The 27,225-nt window shown below is 35.6% G+C and overlaps 2 protein-coding genes and 1 long non-coding RNA gene across 3 annotated transcripts; 1 reads left to right on the top strand and 2 right to left on the bottom strand.

The window, feature by feature from the left end:
- Positions 1-49: 49 nt before the first annotated feature.
- On the bottom strand, positions 50-16,809 carry LOC120636422. The gene is made up of 3 exons (XM_039907898.1): positions 16,690-16,809; positions 14,704-14,756; positions 50-1,565 (listed from the first exon to the last, which is right to left on the bottom strand). The coding sequence occupies exon 3, from the start codon at positions 1,556-1,558 to the stop codon at positions 521-523; it is 1,038 nt and encodes a 345-aa protein (XP_039763832.1). The 5' UTR covers positions 1,559-1,565; positions 14,704-14,756; positions 16,690-16,809; the 3' UTR covers positions 50-520.
- LOC120636424 lies at positions 13,368-25,491 on the top strand. Its single transcript, XR_005659373.1, has 3 exons — positions 13,368-13,553; positions 23,389-23,475; positions 25,293-25,491. It is a non-coding gene; the product is annotated as an uncharacterized LOC120636424 (long non-coding RNA).
- On the bottom strand, positions 20,151-20,941 carry LOC120636423 (60S ribosomal protein L10a-like). Its single transcript, XM_039907899.1, has one exon. The coding sequence runs from the start codon at positions 20,836-20,838 to the stop codon at positions 20,197-20,199; it is 642 nt and encodes a 213-aa protein (XP_039763833.1). The 5' UTR covers positions 20,839-20,941; the 3' UTR covers positions 20,151-20,196.
- Positions 25,492-27,225: the final 1,734 nt, after the last annotated feature.

The following is a 27,225-nucleotide window of genomic DNA, read 5'->3' as shown; positions in this document are numbered from 1 at the left end:
CCTGCTTTTCGCGGAGTATAGAAAAATTAAGCTTAATTTTGATAATAAGTATATCATGGATTTCCGCAAAGTAACGCCTGCTTCTATCCAATAGTTATGTCACAATGCAACGGCTCCACATCGCTTCCTCCTTCGCTTCTTCCCGCCGGTGATGGTGATGAAGATGAATCGGGGCCTTTCCATATTTCGCTCTCGTTTTTGAACGAGTAAGTCTGCCGGCCGGCTTGATAGTTATTCTGTGGGTCTGGGTGTCCATTATTTTCATTGTCCGTTCGTTTGTTTATCTCCTTTTCTTCCATTTCCTTTTTCTCAGCCACAAGCATCCATGCGCTTGAAGGCGAATGTGCGGACCGCCGTGGCCATGGAGGTTAGGTCCGTTAAGCTAGCTAGGCTCGTCGGTTTGTGCCCGGAGGCACGAGACGGATTAGATCCGTCATTATTATTTTTTAGTAATATGTGTGATTTTGTGTAGTGTTATTTTATGTTTGTGACGTGCGTGTGTAAGTTCTCATGCGTTGGGTTATGTCCGGAGATCCGACAGCTCGTCCTCTGTTGTGTCGAGGACTTCAATGACGGACGATGCCGTAGTTGCTGTGCTGTCAGTGGAGTCCTCTGCCTCCATTTTCAGTATGGTAGTAGCCCCTAGTTCCGAGTTTTGTGATATATCCGTATCCTGGAATAACCGTATATTTATGGTACCCGTTAAGTAAGCGACCTTTAAATCACGCGCCATAATCTTGGGCAGCTCTTCACTTGGTACTCCCAGTATTAGAAATACGCCGGGTGGGTTTCCTGTTAACTTTACGTATCTAAACAGAGCCCACAGAGATACGTTATACCAGGGGTTCTGCACTGATAAAATCTGGTGTAATTGTTCCATACCTCCTTCAAAGTTAGGTACATATAGTTCTAATCTCGACCTAAGTTGTATTTTTGACAGAACTGTGACTGTGAGCGCTGTCCCTACCATAGGCGAAGACATTCTAGAGACTGTTTCCTCGAGCCAGAAAAGACTTCTTTCATCATTACACCACATCTTTAGGACGCCTTCGCTATGTATGGCATTTACTTGAAAAGCTGGTGCATAACGAGTTTGGCTTGGTGTCAATGGTCCAGTACAAGCCACGAAAATAGCTAATTGTATCCGATCTAATATAGCACTTGTTTCCGTCCGCGTAAGGTATATTCTGGGTGTTGTTGTCACGGAGACGCAAATGGGTGGTTGGGCTGCTATATCGTTTGTGCCTGTCGCATCCCAAGTTTGCCAGTAGTCAGTGCGTGTACCTTGGTAATCACTGTGTGGTGATATAGGGTCACCAAATTGGTCCCTTTCGTAAAATGATGTAGTTGGATCGCGATATGGTGACGATCCCCAAAACCCTTCTTCTCTTCTTGCCGCCGCTGATGGTGATGATGATGATGATGAATCAGGGCCTTCCCTTATACCGCTCTCGTTTTTGAACGTGTAAGTCTGTGGGTCTGGGTGTCCATTATTTTCAGTGTCCGTTCGTTTGTTTATCTCCCTTTCTTCCATTTCCTTTTTCTCAGCCACAAGCATCCAGGCGCTGGAAGGCGAATGGAATGGCCGTTTTAATGTAAGCGGTTTACATAAGACTATTTTTGAAGTTTAAAAAAAAAACAGTGAAAAATATGAAATATGTTATTTTTTATCATATTTTATAAACTCTCTCAATATTTGTTTTCTTTTGTGTGATAACATTTTTTAGTCAGTGCCATGTTAAATGTAGAAAATTATTGCCACTTTACAAGCTACTATATAACATAATTATGCATTTATGCATAGGTATTAACTAAATACTTATGCATACATGCAAACTTATGCACAATGCGTTCGTCGTCTGCGAAAGGTACAGAAGTCATTTGTCGGGCTAAGCATAGTGCTATTTATTGGAACTACCAATGAATAGGTAAGTTTAAACAACAAAAACGCATATTTTATTATTTGATTCAATTTTTTTTTATTTTTTAAAGTTAAAATTAATTTATTCTGCAAAATAAGTATTTGTTTTACAAAAATAACCTAAAATAAACTATGTAAAACTAAATAAAATCTAAAACGTCTTCGAAACCACCGCAGCGAGGTACAGTTCCTAAGATGCTGGCAGCATTGCCCCTTGAATTCGTTGGCCAAGGTACATGATTTAATTGATGTATTTCTTAGTAAGAAGGATGCTTCCAAGCAGACTGCTTTACCTCTCGCAATACAGAATAGTGATTGTAAAATGCATAATTATTATGTAGTACATAATTTTTATACAGGTATGAGTAGTTTGAAGCGGTTATAGCCCAGCGGGTATGACGCACCTCTTATTTTTCTAAGTTATGTGCGTTTATTATTAAAATATCACTTGCTTCAACGGTGAAGGAAATTATCGTGTGGAAACCTGCGTGCCTGAGGGTTCTCCATACTGCTCTCAGGAGAGGAGCAGACCTGAGCCGTAGTGGGACGTTAATGGTCCACCCATTCAGTCAAAGTCAAAGTCAAAGTCAAATATTTCTTTATTCAAATAGGCACATAGATGGCACTTTTGATGCGTACATTACATGCAGTGGCGGTACTACCATACAAGCCGAAAAGCCGGGCTAGCGTTACAATAAATATCTCTTTTAAATTTTTAACTATTCCTCGATTAGTCTAAGAAGAAGCCCACAACAAACTTAGCCGGTTGTTATTTTTTTTTTGTTATCACCATCTCACATTGTCCTTTAAAAAATATTAAAGAAGAAACCTGGTTAGAGCAATAATTTACACCCAAGCATTTTTATCGTTGACGTAGTCCTTTAAACTATAATAGGACTTTTCTATAAGCTTACGTTTAATACAAACTTTGAACTTTTTCAGAGACATCTCCAATAAATCAACTGGTAATTTATTGTAAAATTGTATACAATTTAATTTAAATGAATTACTTATTTTATGTAGTCTAGTATATCGCACTGCAAGTTTATTTACGCTTCTAATGTTCAAATTATTGCAGTCACATTTTCTCTTAAATTTAGATATATTTTTGTGAACATACATTAAATTTTCAAATATGTATTGGCTAAAAACTGTCATTATCTTAACATCTTTAAATTTATTTCTCAATGACTCTCTCGGAGCCATTTTATAGATCGCACGAACAGCCTTCTTCTGCAGCGCGAAAATAGTGCCAATATCAGCAGCCCATTACCCCATAGTAAAATTCCATATGACATAATGCTGTGAAAGTAGATAAAATAGACTAGCCTATGTCCGTTATGTATCTATATCTTCTTCACTGCATAGGCGGCAGAACTAAGTCAGTTCGATAAATAATTAACATGAGGGCCCCATTGAAGTTTAGCATCTAACGTTATTCCTAGACCATAGGGCCATATGCAACAAAGGTCCTATGCAATCATGCAAGCCGCTCTTTAAAGCTCTCAAATTACTAACGCTACCAGGTATCTACATTTTAGAATCAGCATGCTTCGTAAAAAGGTACAGAAGTGATTTTTTTGAAATATGCGGAAATATTGTACCTTTCAATACCCGTAACCGAAATAAAATATTCTACCCGCGATGTAACACAGCACTCGGTTCTAAAAGTTGTTATCATAATATGATTTTGATTAACAACAAATTGCCTATGGCTATTAAAGATTTGCCATTTTTGAAGTTCAAGGCAAAATTACGTGACTGGTTGGTTGAAAAATGCTATTACTCGGTAAAAGAGTTCTTGGATAATAAAATATAATTATTTGTTTAGTTATTTTTACTTGACATTCCATGTTTATTGTTCCATACAGTAAATTTTATTATATTCCGCCGATTATTTTGATTTTATTTATTTTGATGTTTTATTAATTATTACATAAATGAATTTGTTTAAATTAAGATTTGCATGTCATATATTATGACTAAACATGTATACCTACAATGTTTTATGCAAATAAAAGGATTTGATTTGATTTAGATAAACTGCCGTATCCACCAGATTTAATTCCTCATTATTAAGTAGTAATTCAGTCCACATGATGATGGTAAGTAGTTTTCTCCGCACGCTTAAAAATGAATTTGATAGGCAACCTTTTGCTACCTGTGGCAACATTTTGCTACCTGTGGCAACATTATCGCAATCTCAAATATATTTTTTTATGGTACCAACTACCTTATCGGTATAAATAAATAAACACATAATTTCCCTTTATAGCTAAATAGACGATCGAAAATGCCTCGATAAGACTGCCACATAATACTATAATATCAGCCATCATCATACCGTCTTCCAAGCTACTTACTTACTTTGCTATAAATTAAGGTGGGCTTTCGATGCGTACGCGTAGTGTTTTTAATCGGTCCGTATAAAAAAATTAAGAATACAATGGAAAAGTGGCTATTATTTTTTTATCTCTTCATTTAGTCGAAAAATACAAAAAATATATATTTAAAAGGAGTAAAACATGAACTCTTAAGAGTTTTGCCGTTACACCGAGCGCCGATAACAATCATTGGTCGTATATAACTAGGAAATTCTAAAATTATATCTATGCGAAACTAAACTAAATGATCATTAACTAATGACAAGCGGCTATAAATAATAAGTACTTAACAAAGATATGCTCAGTTAAATGTGGGTAGGTTAAAAGTAAGTACCTACTTAGAAAAAAAAATGTACAAGGCAAACCATTTGTATACGCACCAAGGCTTTGCAGTATACAGGTGGTTTTTTGTAGGTGTTATTTTTAAGTCAAATATCTTTATTCAAATAGGCACATAGATGGCACTTTTGATGCGTTATTATATACAAAATGTGTACATAGCAATGAGTAGTGATGGCGATAACTACAATCGTAAACTTAAAACTAAAGCTACGAGGGTTCCAATCGCGCCCTGGTCTAAGAAGAAGCCCACAACAAACTTAGCCGGGTGTTCTTTTTGTTATCACCAAAAACTAATATCCAATACTTATTCTCTCACATGCTTATGTCTAGCAATGCTAGGTTTGTGAATCACGATACACAAATATACGGGAATACATTTATTTATAGACGACTTCTGATTCACACGCAATTGATTCATACATGTAGGTACATTCTTCTTTACTTCAATCACTAACCTACGTCCGTACCATCTCGGATAAAAATATAATACGTATATCAGTTATGACCCGCGACTTTCTCCGTATTATTTTTTGGTTATTAAAAATCTTGCGGGAACCATAATTTTTGTTGGCTTTAAAGTATTATAATAAATTTGCTAGTTATGACTATGCAATGTTTTGTAAAAATCGGTGATTTTATTAAGCCGATCAAAGGTAATAAACAAATGGGCACATGTTTGTATGTATAATATTCTTGAAAAGCACTAATAATTATGTTTGTACTCGTATAAACTTACTAATAAAAAGGAGAATTTAAATAAATATGTCTCTTAAATATAGAATCAATGCAATGTTGTGAAAACTTCTCAAGTTCAATAGATACAAGCATACTTTAGCTAAAGGAATATAAAAAAAATCGGATTAGTAGTTAACGAGATTATTGCGTTCAAATACACAAATAAACAAACATAACAAGGCCCTCGGTTCAATTTGGGCCAAAAAATGTACCAGTATTGGGTTTCTCCTTCAAGAATCTCTGAACACAAACTGGGAGTTAGGAAATTGGCAATGTTCCACCTTTGTTAAATAAAAAAATATTCTATTAGGTATATTCTAAGCAAGGATTTCACGTAATGTTCACTCGTTAGTAAAATGTTTGTAAAGTCCCGTATTTATAAACCAACATCGAGTTAATAGGTTTTAACCGATACTTGAGAACGTGTTCTCAGCCCGATGTTTTTTTATACTCGTGAAAGCAGGCTTACATATGCTGTTAACAATGACAATGGTTATAAATTCTTCCATCATCTGTGACGAGTTTTCTTTAGTGGAGTAGTATTATAGCTTTTTGTGACAGAGCTGGTCCGGAGATTTACTATCGCCATGTTTATGTCTGCCGCTAAACAGCACTGTTTCATTGCTGTGCTCCGGTCTGAAGGGCGTGGTTGCCGGATTTACAGACTCATGAGGCTTAACACGAACGCCTAAAATTGATGGTCGCAGAGCGGCATGTTGCAGGAGCTGATCGTTTATTTACGTTTATTAACCTATTACTAGTAGGTATTGTTTATTGCCATAGCATCTGAAGTGTCATCTAAATAACTATAAAAATTAAAAAAGAAACCCCGACACTAAACAATAAAACAGTATCTAGTATTCTACTAGTAAAGCACTTTTATTTTAAACCTACCCCAGTTAAGCAATTTTATTTTATAGCTATACTAGGAAGTTTGGAAAAAAAAATTGCTAAGTTGTTGTGGCGGCCATCTTGTATTCGAAATTTACTATAGTGTACAGTATTCTATTAGTCAAGCCCTTTCATTTGATACCAATATGTAGGTACTTTAATAATTTTTGTGGCGGCGGTAATCAAGGGCCAATTTTGATCGTTCTAACACTCCCGACTAATTCTCCAATAAAAAAAACAAAATCAAAATCTTTCGTTAGCTACGCTGCCACAGACAGACACACACACACACACCTCTGTATAAAAAAGGCACACACACACGTCATTCTTATAACACCCCGCCGTTTTTGCGTCGGGGTTGACTTTGACTAAACTTTCTCTCGTAAATGAGGATCCAACGAAATTCGAACCCGACACAGGCTATCATTATGTGCGAGTATCTTCAGGATAGTGTCTTCGGTCAAGGTTTAATCACACGCCAAAGTAGTCTACAAATTATATATAAAGAATTCGGCAGTGACAGGTATGTAAAGCCGAGCCAAGATATATTCACAGTGATTTTTTTTCCTCCCCTTTAATCCGATCTACAATAATCTAAGCAACAACTTATATTGTAAATGCGTTTGATTTTGTCCTTATTTAATTTAATTTTTTCCATGTTGAAACGACGAAAACATAGGCTACTTTTTATCTCAAGAAAACCAACGGCTCCCACGGTATTCGCAAAAAAAACTTTTACAAACGCGGACAGAGACCGTAGGCAACAACTAGTTAAAATTATTTAAGTTTACTACACCAGCGATAAAAAATTGGAACATTAATCTCTGCATTTAGAAATTTGGAAGTTGCTAATCATTTTTTTTTATATTAATAGCGGGCAAACGTGCAAGTGGGTCACCGGATGTTAAGTGATCCACCAAGGCGTTGCCGGCTTTGAAATTAAATTAAGTACATAGGTACTTATTCGAATATTTTTTTCTGCTGCATGAAACAATCACAATTGATTGAATTTATATCATCCGCTGCTATCATTCGGTCTAGAATACTTTTTATACACCTATTATTTTTTTTTAACCAAAGGTCAGTTAACAATGGTGCTAATCCATAGGCTATCCCCGTCTTTTTTCTTATATTATAGTTATAACGCATAATATACAACGTGTAAATGAAAACCGTCTCTGAGACTTATCTTGTTAAACCGAAAACCTAATAGTTGTTGAGTAAACCACTGCCATAGTTTTTACTGAAATAAATCAGATACAGCCCTTACATCACTTGCAAAAGTAAAATCAAGTGACCTCTGTCGCGTAGTGTAGGTACAAAGCACGTGTCGGTCTTTTATCTTCAATAGGGTTGTCAGAAATAAACATTGAATTTTGAATTAGTTTTGTATGAAAAAATAAATGTGCTTCTTTTGTTTTAATATTTTTCAGGCTGATTCCTTATGAAATATACTTATGCATCCTACACATTTTTTTTGTGATTCTGTTACACGTTGTATATTACTTGAACTGTAATATCGGTATATCTCTTTCGATTTATAGTTTAGAAATAAATTATAAATAATAAAGAAAAATCGACAGTGAATCCCTCACTCCCATAAGAACTGCAGTGTCACATTTTTAGGCTGATGATGATCATGATTAAGATAAGAAAACTATATTATTAGAAATATGCGTATGACGAAAATAGCACCATTATTGTAAAGCTACATCTCAATGAGTTATTCGTTTGATTGTTAAGGAGACCATACACAGGGCAATCCGTCGCTTGGCAATACGTAGCTTGGCGATACGTCGCTTGGCAATGCGTCACAAGTGGCGAATTGCAAGTGTACAAAATCGTAAGTGGTTTCGGAGATCGTATGCAATCTGGAGCGATTCCACATGCAACACACGCGCAACTCTTGCACGTGTTTCTTCCTATAACGTTCGCATATCGTCGGTTAACATGTTACATGTGCAAGTAACATGCACAAGTTACTGACTGGGGTTTGCTGATTCCACGATTTTTTTTAAATTCAATCTCAACTTTTGGTAACTGATAATGCAGTCTAAGATGGTAACGGGCTAACGTGATAGGACTATGCCAGTTATAGTAAACCGATACCCCTAGTCGGTCTCTACGCTACATCGTACCGGAACGCTAAATCGCTTAGCGGCATGTCTTTGTCCGTTCCACCAGACAAAACTATTTTATTTATTGTCATTCTACATTCCGATGCAAACGAGTCTATATTATTATGTTTAGTATTCAGACAGAGCTGTTTGTGACAGAGCTGGTCCGGGTAAGCACTACCGCGTTATTTAGGTCGTCAGCATTGCTGTGTTCCAGGCTGAAGGGCGTCGCTTCAAGCTCATAAGGCTTAATACCTTCACCTCAGGTTGATGAACACAGGGTGACACTTTATAAGACGTGGAAATACATCGTTTAATTGTTGATAGACGTTAACAGACAATGTAGATGTAAACGTTAATTACATATTAATAGACGATGGTTCTCTTGAGTATGCCATCTGTTTGTTACGTTCATTATTACTAAAAATAAACCAGCAATTATTGCACGTGTGTGGACAACAGTTTTGAAGCGATTGATCGCCGCGATCTGCGCGCAATCGATCGCAGTAGGTTGCCTGTGAGCGGGTACCTTTACGTGTATTCAAGTCGCACAAATAGCTGGGATAGTTGGCAACGCTTGCTGCACAGTGAGGAGTGACTCTTTATTGCTGTATTGGGCGTAAACACTCAAAATAAACTTTATCGGCCGCGAACGCGCTGAAAGCCCTCGCTATGATTCGAGTGGTATTTTAAAACTGCTTGAGTAATCTATTCAAACATTTATAACACTGCGCTTAGTCGATGACATCTCAAACGCAGTTATGTTTGCTGGTTACACAAAAGTTGATCTATGGCAGGTAATTCGATTTCCGGAGAACAATTTTTCGTGCGTCCGTTATGAACAATTAATTATCTAATCAATTGTTTATAAATTTACATCATCATAAAACACCCATTACAGGGCACACTCCTTCCATAAATAAGAAGGGGTTAAGTCGTCCACCACGCTGGCCCGGTGCGGATTTGTGGACTCCACATACCCTTGAGAACATTATAGAGAACTCTCAGCCATACAGGTTTCCTCACTATTCCTTTTTTACACAGTTGAAACAAGTGATATTGAAATTGGTTAAAACGACCGACGAAAGATACAGGTGCGTGCTCGGAATCGAACGCAACCCCCCGAAAGTGAAATCGAAGTTTTACCCTCTGGCTTATCACCTATTCGCACCGTTTATTAGATCAGGTAGATCAGGTAAATATAAAAAAATACCCCGAACCACATGTCTATATACCCCATGTGCATATAAACCCATGTGCTCTCCGAGGTGGAGAATTTTTGAACGGTAATATTTACTAACACAGTCACAGACAGTCCACGCTTCTCCAAATTATTAATTAACTATACTATTACTACTACTATTTATTAGAAGCGGTGGTATTCAACTAGGTAGGACTTTGACTTTCGTGAGGCAGAGTACATATCCCAGCACGTACCTCTCACTTTTCTAAGTTATGTGCGATTTAAGCAATTAAAATATAACTGGCTTCAATAGTGAAGGAAAACATCGTGACGAAACCCGCACGCCTGAGAGTTCTCCATAACGTTCTCAAAGGTGCGTGGAGTGCGTGGTGTCCACCGATCCGCACTGGGCCAGCGCGGTGGACTACGCCCTAAGCCCCTTTTTTTCATGGATACCAACGCACCCGGGGAGGTGCAATGGTTATGTCGGACTTTTACCGACTAAACCCCACGGTGTTCAAACACGTCGCCTGGTGACTGGGTTACGGGAACGCTTTCGCTTTCGATGATGATGATGTGACGATGATTTATCACATCAGATCGTGAGATAACTCACATGAACAACTTAGTATAAGTTTACTAGATAGTTATTTAAGTATAGTCGATGTAATTAGCTTTTTAGCGTTTCCTCTTAGATCAGAATCAAAACTGATATATAAATTAGTAAGAACATATTTTAGATTAAGAGAATAAATATCTGTACATAACTAACAGAGCGACATAGTCACATTATGTGACTAAGCTCTTTAAATAAAGAGGAAAAAAAAAAAAAAAACTCCAATTTAAAGATCGCCCAGGGAAACTCATCTCTTCATCGAAATCACATATTGGGTTAAATAATTTTGGAGAATTCCGATTTGAACCTAGGACCTCGTGATATGTAGTCAGATACGCTAAGAACTGGATGATTCAGTGATTAAGTCTTCTACCGATTAAATTTCCTTGTTATAGGTATGTATGAGAACTGTCACAATCCGATATATATTCGCATTCCAGGTCGGAAATAGTCGCCCGTAGGCGGCGCACCTTTACCTACCGGCCAGCTGTTTATTTAGAAATGTGAAAACTAGCCGCCGCCAAATGGCGCCTCGGCCGCGCGTTCTACTATAACGGTCGTCATATACCACCCGTCACCGACCAACTACAGGGCACTGGTCTCCCCTCAGAATGACAAGTCTGATGCTTGATTTATTTTAAACATTAAAAGTAAGAATAAACTTACAGTGCAATATACTAGGTTACATAAAAATCATAATTCGTTTAAAGGAAATTGCATACAATTCTACAATAAACTACCCATTGACATCTTGGAGATGTCTTTTAAAAAGTTTCAAAGTTTGTATTATGAAAATTAAGATTAATTTGCTATACTCCGCGAACAACAGGTGAATCTGTATGGTGTAATTTATAATTTCTTCAATCCGTATACATAACTGGAGCATGCTCAGGAGATGTTGACTTTACAATGAATTATTGTAAAGTCAACATCTCCTGAGGATGCTCCGGTTTCGGAGCGAAACGTGCGCAGAGGGTACATTGCCGAGGATCTGATTGGTGTGGAGTAGGTATACGGATTGAAGAAATTATTTAAAATTACACCAATTTTTTTTTATATTAATAGCGGGCAAACGAGCAAGTAGGTCACCTGATGATAAGTGATCACCGCCGCCCATAAACATCTGCAGCACCAGAGGAGTCACCGATGCGTTGCCGGCTTTTAAGGAATTTGTTTATCCGCCCCTTGAATAACCCTAAATTGTATTTTCGAGGAAACACATCAGATGGGAGATTGTTCCATAATTTGCAAGTGCGCGGTCGAAATGACAGCCATACAGAACCATACAGAATCTCCTGCTGTTCGCAGAGTATAGCAAATTAAGCTTAATTTTCAAAACATAAGTATTATAGATTTCCGCAAAGTAACGCCTGCTTCTATCCAATATTCAAAGTCTGTATTAAACGTAAGCTTATAAAAAAGTTATTTCTATACTTATAGTAAAACTGTAACTGGCAGATTTCTGTACATTTAAAATATTTTGTAAATTTTTACCGGGGGATACTTTATAATCGATACTGAGTTCAAAACAGATTTTTATTAAATTTTTGTCTGTCTGTCTGTCTGTCCGGGCATCACGCGAAAACTACTGAACGGATTTAAATACAATTTGGTATAGTGGTAGCTGATATTCCGGGTAAACATATAGGCTACTTTTTATACCGATAAACAAAAGGATTCCTCCGGGAAATAGGTTGAAAATTTTTATCAACTCTTATTTTGTTCTATTCTTTTCCATTATATACTACTCTGTTCTGTTCTGATCGGTTCTATTCTGTTCTATTCTATTCTGTTCTCTTCTGTTATATTCTTTTCTATCCTATTCTTGTCTATTTTGTTCTATTCTAGTCTATTCTAACCTATTCTGTTTCATTCTATTCTATTCTGTTCTATTCTTTTCTATTATATTCTGTACTATTCTATTCTGTTCTATGTTATTCTATTCCATTATATTCTATTCTGTTCTTTTCTATTTTATTCTATTCCATTCTATTCTATTCTGTTCCATTCTCACAAAATTACAAACGTTACCTCTTTATAACATTAGTATAGATTTAAGGCATAATGTCAAAGTCAAAGTCAAAAATGTCTTTATTCAAGTAGGCCCATAGGTGGCGATTTTGATGCGTACATAAGAATTACACGGTAGTGAGATGATGGCGATAACCACATTCGTAAACTTAAAACTAAAGCTACGAGGGTTCCAAACACGTACTGGTCTAAGAAGAAGCCCACAACAAACTTAGCCGGGTTTTTTTTTTGTTATCACCATCTCACAATGTCATTTCAAATTATTAGAAGAGCAACCTGGTTAAAGCAGTAATTTACACCAAAGCTTTTTTATCGATTACGTAGTCCTTTATACTATAATAGGACTTTTCTATAAGCTTACGTTCAATACAAACTTTGAACTTTTTAAGAGTCATCTCCAAGATGTCAATTGGTAGTTTATTGTAGAATTGTATGCAATTTCCTTTAAACGAATTATAAATTTTATATAACCTAGTATATTGCACTGTAAGTTTACTCTTAGGTACTTCTAATGTAACACTGTCATTATTTTAAAATCTTTAAATCTATCTCTCAATGACTCTCTCGGACCCATTTTGTAGATCGAACGAGCACGAAAATAGTGCTAATATGAGCAGCATTACCCCAAAGTAAAATTCCATATGACATAATGCTGTGAAAGTAACTAAAATATACCAGTCTAGCAGTTTCTACGTCGGTCATATGGCGTATCTTCTTTACCGCATAGGCAGCAGAACTAAGCCTGTTCGATAAATTATTTACATGAGGGCCCCATTGAAGTTTAGAATCTGTCGTTATTCCTAGAAAAACTGTCGTATCCTCCAGTTTCAGTTCCTCATTATTAAGTACTACAGTGGTTTTCACGTGTTTAACATGAGGTAAAGTGAATTTTATACACTTTGTTTTTTTTCCGTTCAGAACCAAATTATTAGCTTCAAACCACTGTACCACTTTAGCGAGAGAGTTGTTTACGACGGCAATAAATATGAGATGTTACGTTAAATATGAGAGTTGTTACGTCGCAATTAAATAAATTAGAAACTTTAAAAACTTCCGCCGTAATAAAACAATGTTTAGTTTGCATTTGTGGTTCAAGACGTTAATTATCTCAAAAGATTTTTCCTGTTTATTTTCTTGGTGTGGCAACACTACATTTAACAGCTGTTCAATCGATCTCTCAAATTTATCTCGTGTTTTTAATTTATTTTGTGTAATTATTGCCCAAATCCAATTTAAACGCTTTATTTAAACAATAAAAGTAAAATATAATTACAGTTCAGTGTTAAAAGTGCTTAAGATAAGTTTTCGTCGGTGCAAAACAAGTGACAGTTAGGTTAGTAAAATTTAAATTTTAAACTTCTGTTTTGGTATTTTTATTGGATGCTGATAGTTTTTTTTGACATTGAGAAACTTAGTTAGCGCGAGAGACATAGGTATGTGCATGTGCAATTTCGCGTTATCCACGAATAACGCTGAAATTGTTACAACAACACACAACAATACCTACCTATCATCTTGCATTCCTTGGGTCATTACTCCTTGTTGTAAATATTCAAGTTCAAAATGATGACCCGCTGACCCGCCTTAGCGCGCCAGAAGCAATTCAAATGACAGTTGGCTTTAAAGAATTAAGGGTTAGCATGGAATTATAGTACTCAATTGAATAGTGAAAGGGATAAAACGAAAGGGAATTATTAGACGTCATTAGAAATTATATGTTAAAATCGGAATTATAGACTTTGCACCTAAACTATGTAGACACTGTAGAAGAGCAAGATAGACTTCAGTAGTTGGTAGATAGGTTTGATGAGTGCCGTACTCAGTAGAGTATGAAAGAGCCCTGAGCCAGATCACCAATCTGCAGAGAGAGCTATGTGATGCCCACAACCAAATCACTGAACTAGAAGAAGCTGCTGATAACACAACAGCACTACACACTTAAAGCCTATATGAAGTATTAGTTGATAGGGCCACGTTGGTTAATGCTGCAACGGACATGCCTACTGTCAATACAAATTTATCTAAATTATTGAAATTTAACTTGGATACAGTGGTAAGAAACTTAAAAAGTGTATTAAAGTTAAAAAAAATAAAAATAGTTTATTTTTAAAGTTAACCATTACATCTGGAAAATGCAGACATTGTTAAAAGTTCATGAATCTAAAACACTTGGTCTAAGTGTTTACAATTATTAAATGAAATAGAAATTTTCACAGCTAGAAAGTAATAGATTGAGTTACGAATCACACAGATCTTAGGAGCACAGAAAGCCAGACTACAGATCTTTTTATGTACACTATCAGCTAAATATATCAAAATAAAATGATTTCTGAGTACAAGCAGACTACAGATGAAAATAAGACACAACACAACTGACAACAGTGGCCAGCACACACACAACAATCACATCATGAACCTCCACCTGTTATTTTGCTTATACAGTAATCTAAAAAGGTAGGTATGTAGTAGGTTAAATAACTCACAGTTAAACAGACACCGTTTTGAACTTCTGGAACCTTACTCGGATTTAAAAGATCTGTAAAAATAGGAATTAAATTATAATTTAATTCTATTAATGAGTAATAGAGGGAATGTTAAAAAACCCTACCTGATAAAACTTTATGAAACATTAAATTCATTAAAAGTGTTGAATCAAAAAAATACGATTAGGTATAATTTCAATATGACTGTACAATTTTTGAACATATAATAAAACATTTAATATTATTGACTTTAGCAAGTGTGCTAATTTAATTAATCCCCATTATAATTTGTACCAAGATAGGTATTTTCTATCAGACTATTTTAAAACACAGATTGCTGCTTCTCCACCATATCAGCCCAGCTGCTTTTATTGAGCAGTGTCATAATTCTGGCATAAAAACCTTGGAAATTATTCCAAGTCATTTTACTTTACACTAGTTAAGGAGACAACACAGGTTCTCTTGCTTAGAAAAAAATTATAGTAAGGGGTATAAAAATATAATAAATATAAAAATATAATAATGTAATAAAAAAACTAATTCTAATTATATCAACTTTGTTCACTTGAATATTCAATGCATTAAACAAAAAGACTAAGAGACAGAAATATTTTTAAATTATTTTAACATTAACATTTAATTGAATACTGGTTGAAAAGCCATGAATACTTGTTTAATTTTGGTAACCACCAGAGGTACTGGAGGCATGGAGGCATGGAGGCTCTTACATTTTATTAAATAAAAATTTATAATCAGAAATGATATTTTGTGCATGTATGTTGAACGGTCAATAGAGTATTTCCTCTATTATTATCTAGACTTGTATTTCCCTGTATGTTATATATAAAAAAATGACAACCATTTATGTCTTAATTTCAAAGCTCTCGCTCGGGTGCCTGCAATCTGATGTAGGGGACAAAAAAGGCCCAGCCATGCCAAAGATATCTTATCGGACCTTTTTATTCATCAGCATGTAATAGAATTTTAACAGACACTAATTTTATTCAACAATTAGTACCCACATACAGATTGTTGAGTTGGTTTATTATTTTTACTGTTTATGGCCCAAACTCGTCAAACTTTGAACTTTTTGAAAAGCTAATGGATGAAGTGTTATTTCAATAAGTGTTATCATAGCGTAATAATGACGCTTTAAGTATCAAGTTATTAAATTTATTAAAAAATTACCATCTAACAAATATCTTCATGGAGCCTACAACCCAACAGAGGTTTGGACAAAATTTTTACAAATGTAATACCTATAAATAAAAAATATTACTAAATTTGATTCTGATCACTGGAGTCAGTTATTTCAATTCGAAAATGTTAATAAAAATGTTGCTAAACGTAAAATAACTTTTTTCCTAGTAAAATCAAACCGTATAGAGAAAATGAGATTTAGCGTAGTCAATGATCTCCCATTCTTACCCTCAGGGGCGACTCCAAATGCAAAGTACAGCCCCTAGTTCAATATATATAATAGACTATTTGATTCCATATTTATAAGTAACTCGGTTAGTGAGTGAACTACATAAAAATAGGCAAAAGCTGTACGAATTGTATGCAGAACGCCAATATAACACTGGTGATGAGCTATGGATTTTGTTGAAATATATTCCAAGAATTTTAAACGCGATTTCCACTTGGAAAAGACGCAATACATCCAAATTGAAATTGAAAATAGCAGTAACGCAATTAAAACTACTTGGAACATTATTAATGCGGAGACGGAGATAATAACTTTTCACTTAATTTAAATAATAAAGCCTTAACAACAGATTTCAACGTGGCAACGTGGCAACGTGGCAACGTGGATTTCAGGTTTAAAACCTTCTTTATTAACATACCGGTCTCATTATATTAAGCTCGGATCCACATCTTAACATGAAAAACACTTCTTTAGCCAAACGTATGAATATATTCTAAATTGTAAATCTTAAAATGCGTTAAAAATTTTGTCTTAATCAATTTTAATTATCTACTTACCAAATCAAAATTTTATTCTCTCTGACCAGTGGGGCACTTCCGTGAGCGTTGTCAAATCTATAATCGCAATTTTGCACCCGATTTAGCATTACACAGTTAAATTAAAAATAGAACCGTATATTGTGGCGTGGTCGATAAATGAATAATGAAGCTAAGTCAAATATCTGTTGTTTAAATCGGGTAGTTCTTCTGACCCCATTAACCATATACGTACTACCCACTTTCAATAAAATGTTTGAATAACTCGGAAGGTTGGCATGAATGAATACTTTACCGGCCAACTGCAGAGCATGGGTCTTGTCTAACAATGACTAAGGGTTAAGACCGTAGTCCAAACGCTGCTGGTTTTTTTAAACTTATCAAAACAGACTACAAACAGACAAATTTTTTTCAATTGAAAAAAAATACTTAATGTACCTTACGCGTTCTGCAATGCATATTAACTAGGTATTTTTTATAACACGTTGACAATAATCACTTATTAGAAAGTGATGGTGAATGGCGAACCTATTAGCGATATTATACGCGACAACGTACCGGAACGCTAAATCGCTTAGCGGCAATTCTTTGTCGCTAGGGTGGTAACTAACCACGGAAGAAGCCTCCCACCGGACAAACAATGAGTTATACACATTGTTCTTTAAATCTGTATTCTTAGATTGCTAAGGACACATTTTTATTAAACCTACATAAGTACTTTTTGAAATATGATGATAAATGTCCACATGCTTTTGTAACTCTCATATTAATATGAGGTGTATTACTTTACACTATCTCAAAAATGGTAGGTATGTTTGAATTAAGTTTTGAAATTAATTTCATCGAAAATTATCAAACCGATGGCCTATGAAACCAGTTAATTACTTCGCTTTTAAAAAAAACAACACCAGCTGCAAGAAAATCATTTAATGGAAGCCGTTTATACAGTAACAAACAACAATAATTATACAGAAATATAAAGAATAGAAAATCTGAACAAAGATTTACCTTTAAAGGTCTAAACACAAAATAACATGGTAATCAAATAGAATAAGCAGCGAGCTCATTTGCACTGCATCTCGCTTTAATAATATGGCATCGAGCCATCAAGGCATTGTAGACATACCACCATCTTCATCTTTTTTTTAAGTGTATTCTCAAACGCTTCAACTTGCTCTGCCGTGCATTCTTCGTGGTTGAGGAGCTGAAGATACTTGAGAGGTTTGATAAGCGCGGATCCCAATAGTTCCGGGAGTAGTTTCATGACGCTCTCAGAGGCGAGGAAACCATCATATCTGTTGATAAATTTCTCTAAAAGCTTCTCATTTTTCTTAAGGTTCCTGAGGTTATCTACACTTTTATAGGGCACGTTGTAGATTTTGGCTTCCCTGCAATGTTCCTTGTCACCCAGTATGCAGACCCGGACGTTGAGCTCGCCAGATTCGGAAAAACGATTGTTCTCTGCGCTCTTCGCACTGACCAGCTTTGAGACCGATTCCAGTAAAGGTACCGGCCCATCGTTGGTTGACTCTAGCATCTTTTCAATATAAAACATCATCTTATCAAGATTTTCAGCTGGAGTTATGTCTGACATTTCGCACAAAAGACTATCCGTGCCGTTTTCAGACAAAAAGAAACTTCACTTCAAACTTTTGTGGAGATTTGATTGGTATATGCAGGTGCAAACAATTTGTTTTTATTAACGACGCAGTAGACTAGACACTTGCGATGTTGAAAGTATTGATTTTATTCCGCCAACCCTCACAAAGACTGTGATCCAAGCACACAAAATGGACGTAAAGTTAGAACTACGCTATATGGCAACATTTAATTGCACTGAGATGTAAATGATTGAAAAATGTATACAAACACCATAAGGCGGTTGAATACCATAAAGGCGTACGATAGCATTAACCGTAAAATCATCAACAGTTAATTTGTAAGATTTCAGATTTTCTTCCGACCCTCTTATAATTTTCGTAACACTGCACTCTCAACTATAGTTGACTCACTTATTTGTTGTTTAAAAGGTTCTTTAAACCACGACACAAACTTATCTTAATTTTTGGTTTAAAAAAAACAATGCGAAAATATTGATTGTCAAAAATTGCGCAATTACGTTAGTCGAGTTTTTGCGACGCTAGCAAGTCATACATATAAATATTCATATACTTACTTAGTTTATTTTATCTTAATTTATAATATACTTCTTTATTTCATTCATACAATCAATTAATGTTTTACCTTAAAAATGTGTGGAACTATTCAAATTACATTCGAAAAAAGAATGCGCAAAATATTACATTTCAGGTATGAGCAGGCCAATAAATTGACCTGAAAATTTCTAAAAAAATGAGACGAAAATCCACTATTGTCGATACGATGTCTAGCTTTAATTTCGACCATAAGCCGCGACAACAATGTTTTTTGACTAAATTACCACGATTCATATTTAATCTTGGTATTCTTCGAAGTACTATTACAAGTTAACATTATGTTTGTATACTCTTTGGTCGCGATACCTTCTTATTATCAATGTCGAGCAATTGGCCTTAAACGTTTTAATTATAATAAACAATGAATTTTAAACAACTATTTATGTTTAACAGCATATATTGAAAAAAGAAAAATTTCAAGCAACACCTATTTTTTTGTTGGAAATCACGTGACCTTTGCTAATATACGTCAGACATCATTTAGACATTGTTATATTATGTGCTGCCTGCAAAAAATCCAACTTTTTGAACGTTCATATTTTTATCTGCGTTTTCACAGCCACATGTACGTCAAAAGAAGAATGAAGTTTTTTTTTAATATAAATGTCGAGATTAGCGCGCTAACGCAAAAAACAATTCTTTAGCTTTGTTATTGTATAGTTCGGACCCTAAAGCAATGAACAGGGGGAATGCGCGGGGATCCCAAAAAGGAGTCTGGGCCACCGCTCTTGCTATGGGGTTCTCATATTTGATTTTCGAGATCGATGCAAACCGAATAATCAGCATACGCATGTGTTGTGCTTTTTTTAATGTAATCGAAAAAAATAACTACCGACTACTACTATGAATTGTATTGTAACTGACTGTTATTTGCTTCAATTACAAATCCTATGTAAGGTAGCTTACAAAAACAAAACAATTTACAGCTGCCATTCACTTTTGCAAATAAAATTGCCCATTTTTTTATATTTTTTTAATAACTAGGTACCTACCTACCTTTTGATCATTCAGTAGATATCAATTGCTGCAGGTTCTCAATCTTTATGAAATGTAAAATACAAAATAAGAAACCAGTTTTTTTTTATTTGAATTGAGTATCTATCAAAACTAACTTTGACATTGAAACTTGATCTTTCAATAGTATTTTTTTTTTTTTTTACTTTAGCATCCCTCAATAATTGCTAGTGGTAGATAATCCAAATAAGACACAAAAATCGATCAAAATTCGACTTTAATAGAGTTGATTAGAGTATAAGTAATTGAGATGATTAGAGTAGGTATGATAAAATACGATTACATAGGTAGACTTAATTTAAAAAGTATAATCCAATGGAATAGCCGGTACCGTAGAAGACTTGATGTACACTGACTTGACGTTGTTCCAATTCTTCTTCAAATATGGAACCAAATTGTTAACTGCGTAAACCACGTTATCTGCAATCCTTTCGGGGGCCATTTCAACATGGCCGACATCCGTTGTCAGACATAATAGTCTCTTCATGTCATCTTGGATCTTTAATGTAATTTCCTCGATCTTCTGCGCCATGGAATCACTGTGGGTTAGAATACCAGGTGTCTTCCCAGCTTTGTGCAGTCCAGGACCCATTATGCATGGGATCTGCTCTACGATGCTCTCAGATACTAAGAAAGCATCAAACTGCTTAGCTAGTTGCCTTATTAACTTCTTGTTCTGGTTGATATTCCTCAGCTCATCAATGTTCATGAAGGGCGCGTTCAAACTGGCAGCTTCTTCGCAATGTTTCTGGTCCCCCAATATGCAGACCTGGATGAGCGGTTCGCCTTTGCTCGTGAGAGGCCTATTCTTTTGGGGATCGTAGATCTTCAAAGTGAACTTGACAGTTATTGTATCCAAGAAATCCGATTTCTCGTTCTTAGCAGCCTTTATAATAGTATTAATAGATTTGTTCAGCGTTTCACGCGACAGCTTCGACATTCTGGTGCACTTCTTCGTGGCGCCAACAAAGAAAGATATAACACAGTATAGCTGGAGATCTGATCGTGATTTATTATTGTTGATAAATAAAATGCAGCGCTTTGAAAGCGCACCCTCTGAATTATTGATTCCAAGGACGAAGGAATTGCGCACGCAAGGTTGGCCCACAGGTCCCCAAACTTTTTATCCCACGGACCAACTTCGGTTACTTTTGACATTAAAGCCACCGTACCTTGTTCTTGTTGTTGTTATTGGATAGAAGCATGCGTTACTTTGTTTACGGAAATGTTATAAAAATTAAACTTTATTTGCTATACTCCGTGAAAAGGTAGTTGTGTAATTGTTAAGTCTTAACAGTTATTAATTGTAAAGTCAATATCTCCTAAGGATGATCCGGTTTCGGCACGAAACGTGCTTAGCATGCATTGCCGAATATCTGTTTGATGTGGAGTATAAGGATTGAAGTAATTATAAATGACACCATACAGATTCTACTGCTTTTCGCGGAGTACCTATGACAAATGAAGCTTAATTTTCATAGAATTTAAAGATGTATGCAAAATAGATGAACTATATTTAACTTTTTATGTCCCACGGTTTCTACCATACCAACCAAGGTTCGTAGCGATGCTACGACGTCTACGCAACGCAAATATTGATATGATAAAAATTCGGCGGCCTACTGGCGCAGTAGGCAGCGACCCTGCTTCCTGAGTCCAAGGCCGTGCGTTAAATTCCCACAGCTGGAAATTGTTTGTGTGATGAACATTATTGATATTGTGTCAGGCTGTTTATCTGTATTTTATAAGTATTTATGTGTATTATATTCATCTAGTATCTTATAACCCATAACTAGGGGCTAGATGGCGAGGTGTGTATTGTCGTAGTATATTTGTTTTTTTTTATTTAATTAATGGTAGCTTTTAGGTAGAGTACCATAAGTACCAGACCCACAAACAAACAATCAATAAATTGGTTGTCTGTGAAGTCGGCTTACTGACGATAGTTGAACGTGATAACGTCGTAAGAAAATACTGATGGAATGGTTGCATTTTTCAAAAGAAAATTTTAATTTTATTTGTTTGATAGATATTATCGTAAACAATTAACACCACATTCACTTTTCACTGCACTTCATTCTTGCCGAAAACATGTAAATGTATTATTGTATAGAAGCTGTCCACGCGGACGCATCGCTCACTCAAGTAGGAGAGAGACAGATGTCGAACGCGGAGGCCGACTGTGCCTCTTTGTCGCTCGTTCCGCGCTCTCGCTTGCACTTCAAGCCTTGAAAGGAACGCCTCAGAGCGAGGTAACGCCGCATACGTCATGTTTTTTTCGTGCGAGCAGCCGGCTCCATCGAATTATAAGACGTTGTCACGTCAATAAACTTTTTAGCTTTATAATATTAAGTATTGATAGTGAAGGTTGAGCTGCAACTTTTTTCAACATACTTCTACGAACTTATTGGACCTAAAAGTGACTTCCATGGAAGGAACACGTCGACAAAATGTCGCGCTGTGTCCATCAACCTGAGGAAGTGATAAGCCACTTGCTTTGTAATTACATCGGCAACCAACCCTTTAGACCGAAACACAGCAATGCTCTTTGGCGGCAGAAATAATCATGGCGGCTTTATTTCCCCAGCACAGCTAGCTTGGGCAGGAGACAATTATCCTCCTTAGTCGTTCACGTGTCAAGAGACAGAGTGGTCGTGGTTGACGATGGTTCATTTTCTTTGGCTACAGCAGCCCCCGCGATGCGCCTCCACTTGTTACGATCTTCAGCGTTTCTGGAACATTGGAGACAATTATATCCCCGGGGAAAGGATATAAAAGTATCTCTCCCACAGCTTTATCAACTCTCAGAGCACTGATGCACACAATCATCATCATCGTCATCACATCAACCGACAGACGTCCACTGCTGGACATAGGTCTTTTGTAGGGAGTTCCAAGTACCACGGTTCTGTGTCGCTGCAAATATCCAAATAATATATGTATATTAATAAACGGAGGTAAACTTCACCTAGTCCATGTTCCCGTGATTTAGCAGATGGACACGTTAATTATATTCGTTGTCAGGGGATATAATCGGGGGATCTTACTACTAAAACACACCACTTTGGGAATGTCCGGAATATTATTGATTCTGACCGTGTAGGGTGCGCGATTCTATATTCAAACACGTTTGAAGTAGTAGTGGAAAGCTTAAATGTCTGTGTGTTAGTGCATTCTTTGTCTGACTCTTTGTTAGTAGTTAACTTGGTTGTATATAATTTAAGAATGAAATAAAACAAAAAGTACACTTCTTAGTACAAGCTACTTGGAATAGCCCCTGGAACAAGTTGGTATAAAAAAATCTTTTAATAAAAAAAGTAATTATTTTTATAATTCTTTTACGTTTTCTTATATTTAAAATGTTATTAAAAAAAATTTCATCATTTTGTTCGTCATGAAAACATATAAAAAAAATTGCCTCGTTCTTCGATTTAAATAAACTAAAAAAAGTTAATTGCTCGATACAAAAGAGAACTTGTATTATTTTCAGCCTGAGGAACAAACAAAATGAAATGCGGTGCTTCTTTACCGTGCGGATACGGACAGCGCAATGCGGGGATTACTGAATATAAAATAGGTAATTATAATTGTAATATATTATATTAAAATATTTTATTTTAAATGAATATTCCATGTAAATTATCAATTTTATGTATACATTACGATACATATATATATATATACACATATATATATATATATAGCTAGCTATGTACATACTATTTTTGTACGTGGTATACAGAGTTAGTAAGTTGTCATTATTTGAGTTGACACATACATACATCCCACAAACTTTCGCATTTATAATATTAGTAGAATGGTACACATGCATTCGATCGTTGTCCCATATGCCTTGCGACTTACTGTTACTGTACTTTGTGATGAGTTATGTCCTTTATCTCCGAAAATATTTATCCTGATTAAAATAAGATAATACATGCTTGATAGTATACACTTTCAAATTAAAAAAGAATTATTAAAATCGGTTCGAATTTAACGGAGATATGAAGTAAAAGTGATAAAATTTCTCATCCCATTTTCCGGAGAACCCTTATTGTTTACGGGATAAAAAGTATCCTATATGTTGACCCGGAATACCAGCTACCACTGTACCAAATTTTATTTAAATCCGTTCAGTAGTTTTCACGTGATGCCCAGACAGACACAGACAGACAGACAGACAAAAATTAAATAAAAATCTGTTTTGGACTCAGTATCGATTATAAAGCATCCCCCGGTCAAAATTTTCAAAATATATTAAATGTACAGAAATCTTCCAGTTACACTTTTATTATAAGTATAGTATAGATATATACCCTAGGATAAAAATTAAAGATGTTATAAATGACTACACTATTTCATATGTAATCCCCTGTAAAAATATTAAAGAAGCATATTTTCTTATGACAATCCTATTAAGGATAAAAGACCGACACACGCATAGCACCTACGCTATGCGACACGTACCTAATAAAGTTAAATGAGTAACTTCAATTTTAATTTTGCATGTGATGTTAAGGCTGTATTTGTTTTCTTCCAGTAAAAACTATGGTTTACTCGAAACCTTTCAGGATTGTTCAATTCTGTCATTCATCTAGACACAATGCCAGAAGCATGGCATAGGAGCGTGATGGTTCTGTTCTTTAAAAAATATGATAAAGCCTTGCTGAAGCACTAGAAACCCATCTTGCTGCCGAGCTATGTCTACAAGTAGTTCTCGAGAGTTCTAGTCGCTAATAGGTTCGACGACTTCCTTCCTTCCGAACAAGTCGGTTTCCGAAAGGACATGAGTACCATAGACCGACCACTGCTTCGCGTTGCTGGACTTTATGAAGTCCAGGCCTTTGAATTTGATTCAGTGGAAATCTGGTCCGTGTTGAGGTCACTTCAGATATAACGCATTGACTTCCGGTAAATCTAAGAGTTGCAGTGTTTGTACAAAAACGCCCGCACCTTTGTCCGTATTCAGGGCCAGACAACGAAGCCGATCCAATTGCAGCGAGGAGTGCGACAGGGAGATTTTGTCTAACGCTGCATTGGGAAACTTGTTTAAGCTTTTGATTGGAACCGGCATGGCATTAACATGTATTACTGCAATACCTACTGAGAAAATTTGAATTTTTTTTGAATATTTCCTACTAAGAAATTTTTTATTCATGGTTGAATAAGAAAACCACGAATAGACATGGGAGAGCCCTTTGTAGGACTTGTACTTTGCAGTACATGCAAGCCATTGTAGCCATTGTATTATCTTGTTCTGTTGTTCTGCTTATAGGCGATGGTTTTAATTTACCTTGAGGTCCATTAATACGATAAAAGAAGATTTAGATACTTTGCCTTTCTAAAAGTAGCTAAATGTGTGCCTTTACTCAAGCAAAATGCACTATTTTTCAGTTACAAGCTGCTGCTGGTAGCTCGGCGACGAGTTCACGTCGTGCACGAATTCATTTCGCCGTCGTCGCCGTGGTCTCCGCTTCTCGCGGAATACGAATCTCCTAAAACTGGTACGGCTGTGCGGCCTATATTGTTGAAGTGAAAATAGTGTTAAAAGATAATACTGTCGTGATTAAAGAACTTGTCAAGTTATCCAAGCGAAGTTTGTTTTAATTTTACTTGTGTAAAAATGGGTTTCGAGTCCGAAATACTTGCCACCTAATCCCTTGTATAACCGACTTACAAAGAGGAGGTTATAAATTCGGTTGTATTTTTTTTACTTTATGTTTGTTTCCTCAGTGCTCATGTATAAACTGATTTGGATTAGTAGATTTGTATACGAGATTGCAAACACCCCACTTTAACACGAGATATTTGTACAGGTACATAGTTTGAGGGTTAGAATGAGGTGTGTTGCCGAGTTGTACACAATTATTTTTATATAGAACGTGAAGCCAAAGTATGAGATGGAAAAACAGTAAAACATATTGCTGTAAAAGATTTCACTATTTTTTCATCGTGCGACTTTTCGCACCCTTTCGGCTTCAGGACAGGCAAAGATCATTGGCCATACAGCCTTTTCAGTGGTATACCAATATTTGTTCGTTTTTAGGTACCTATCTTAGTCTAATGGTTAGTGTTTATATTACCTTTGGCGGGAAACGTGACATAACTATTTATAGACTTTGGATCCCTGTTGTAGGTGAATAGTTATGTCATATTAATTATTTGGGTTTTATTTTAAGTTATTTATAAAGAGTATAAGAGTAGATAGCATATTGCAAATACCTCTTGTATTTTTTTTGTATTGTTTGAGTATCTACATCATATGGAAGTATTATGTTAAATAACCATCACCTAAAGCAGTATTATTTTAAAGTGAGTTTTATATTACATTGTCTTGAGAGTGGATTAAAATACTGAAACAAGTGCGTTCACAATATTCAAATAATACAATAAGCGAATGTAGTACGCTCCCAGGCATCATTAAAATCAATTAAAAAACGCTCGTGCGGAAAGAATGCTTCCAATAAGACTGACAACAATCATGTATTAAAATACTTAAATTGCGACTGCGAAAATATGTGAACATTTAAAAAAAAAAAACGCGCGTGCTCTGCAAATGCGATTTTTTTTTTTAAAGTAAAGTAACCCATAGTTCATTTAGGTAAATACAATGTAATAAGAGCGAGTGCAAATTTTATCCTTTTCTTACAATAAAATTTTTGTGTTTGGGATTTTTGGAAGCAGACTTTAGATCCCTACCAACAAATTTAGCCTACTTTTGAAGCCATCATAACTCGTAACTAAGTACCTGAGCTTTATAATACAATTAGCTTCGGCCCGACTTCAGAATAGGCTAACAATTTGTGAGCGAAGCTAACTCGGGAACTATTTGAGAGATCGTATAGAAAGTACATGATCTTTTCCTTAGCATAGGTGACAATGCATACCAAATTTCTTAGTTGTCTGCTCGCGGCTCAGCTCGTAAACAGTTTTCAAATTTCCTTCGGAAACTACTTAAGGAATCGGGATACAAGGTAACCTGTGTTCTTTTCCATGTCAAAGGCTACATGCATGCAAAGTTTCACCCAAATCCGTTCAGCCGTGCGTGCTTGAGTTCCAGACATCCACACTTTCACAATTATAATATTATATAAATTATAATATATATATATATATATACTAGCTGTTGCCCGCGACTTCGTCTGCGTTTGATTTTGTTTTAAAGTATTCAGTATCGCTAAGCCTTAAATGAGTATAGTTGTATAAATATATATATATATATATATATAACATGTGACTGTCAATTAATTATAGACAAATAATTTGCAATAAAATAAAATTGTGACTTTACTCAAAGATCTAAGCTATCCTATCTCTTAAGTTGGAC

Source organism: Pararge aegeria, chromosome Z (genome assembly GCF_905163445.1).
Source record: "Pararge aegeria chromosome Z, ilParAegt1.1, whole genome shotgun sequence".
In the NCBI taxonomy this organism is placed as follows: domain Eukaryota; kingdom Metazoa; phylum Arthropoda; class Insecta; order Lepidoptera; family Nymphalidae; genus Pararge; species Pararge aegeria.
This window is presented reverse-complemented; position numbering and strand designations above follow the sequence as displayed.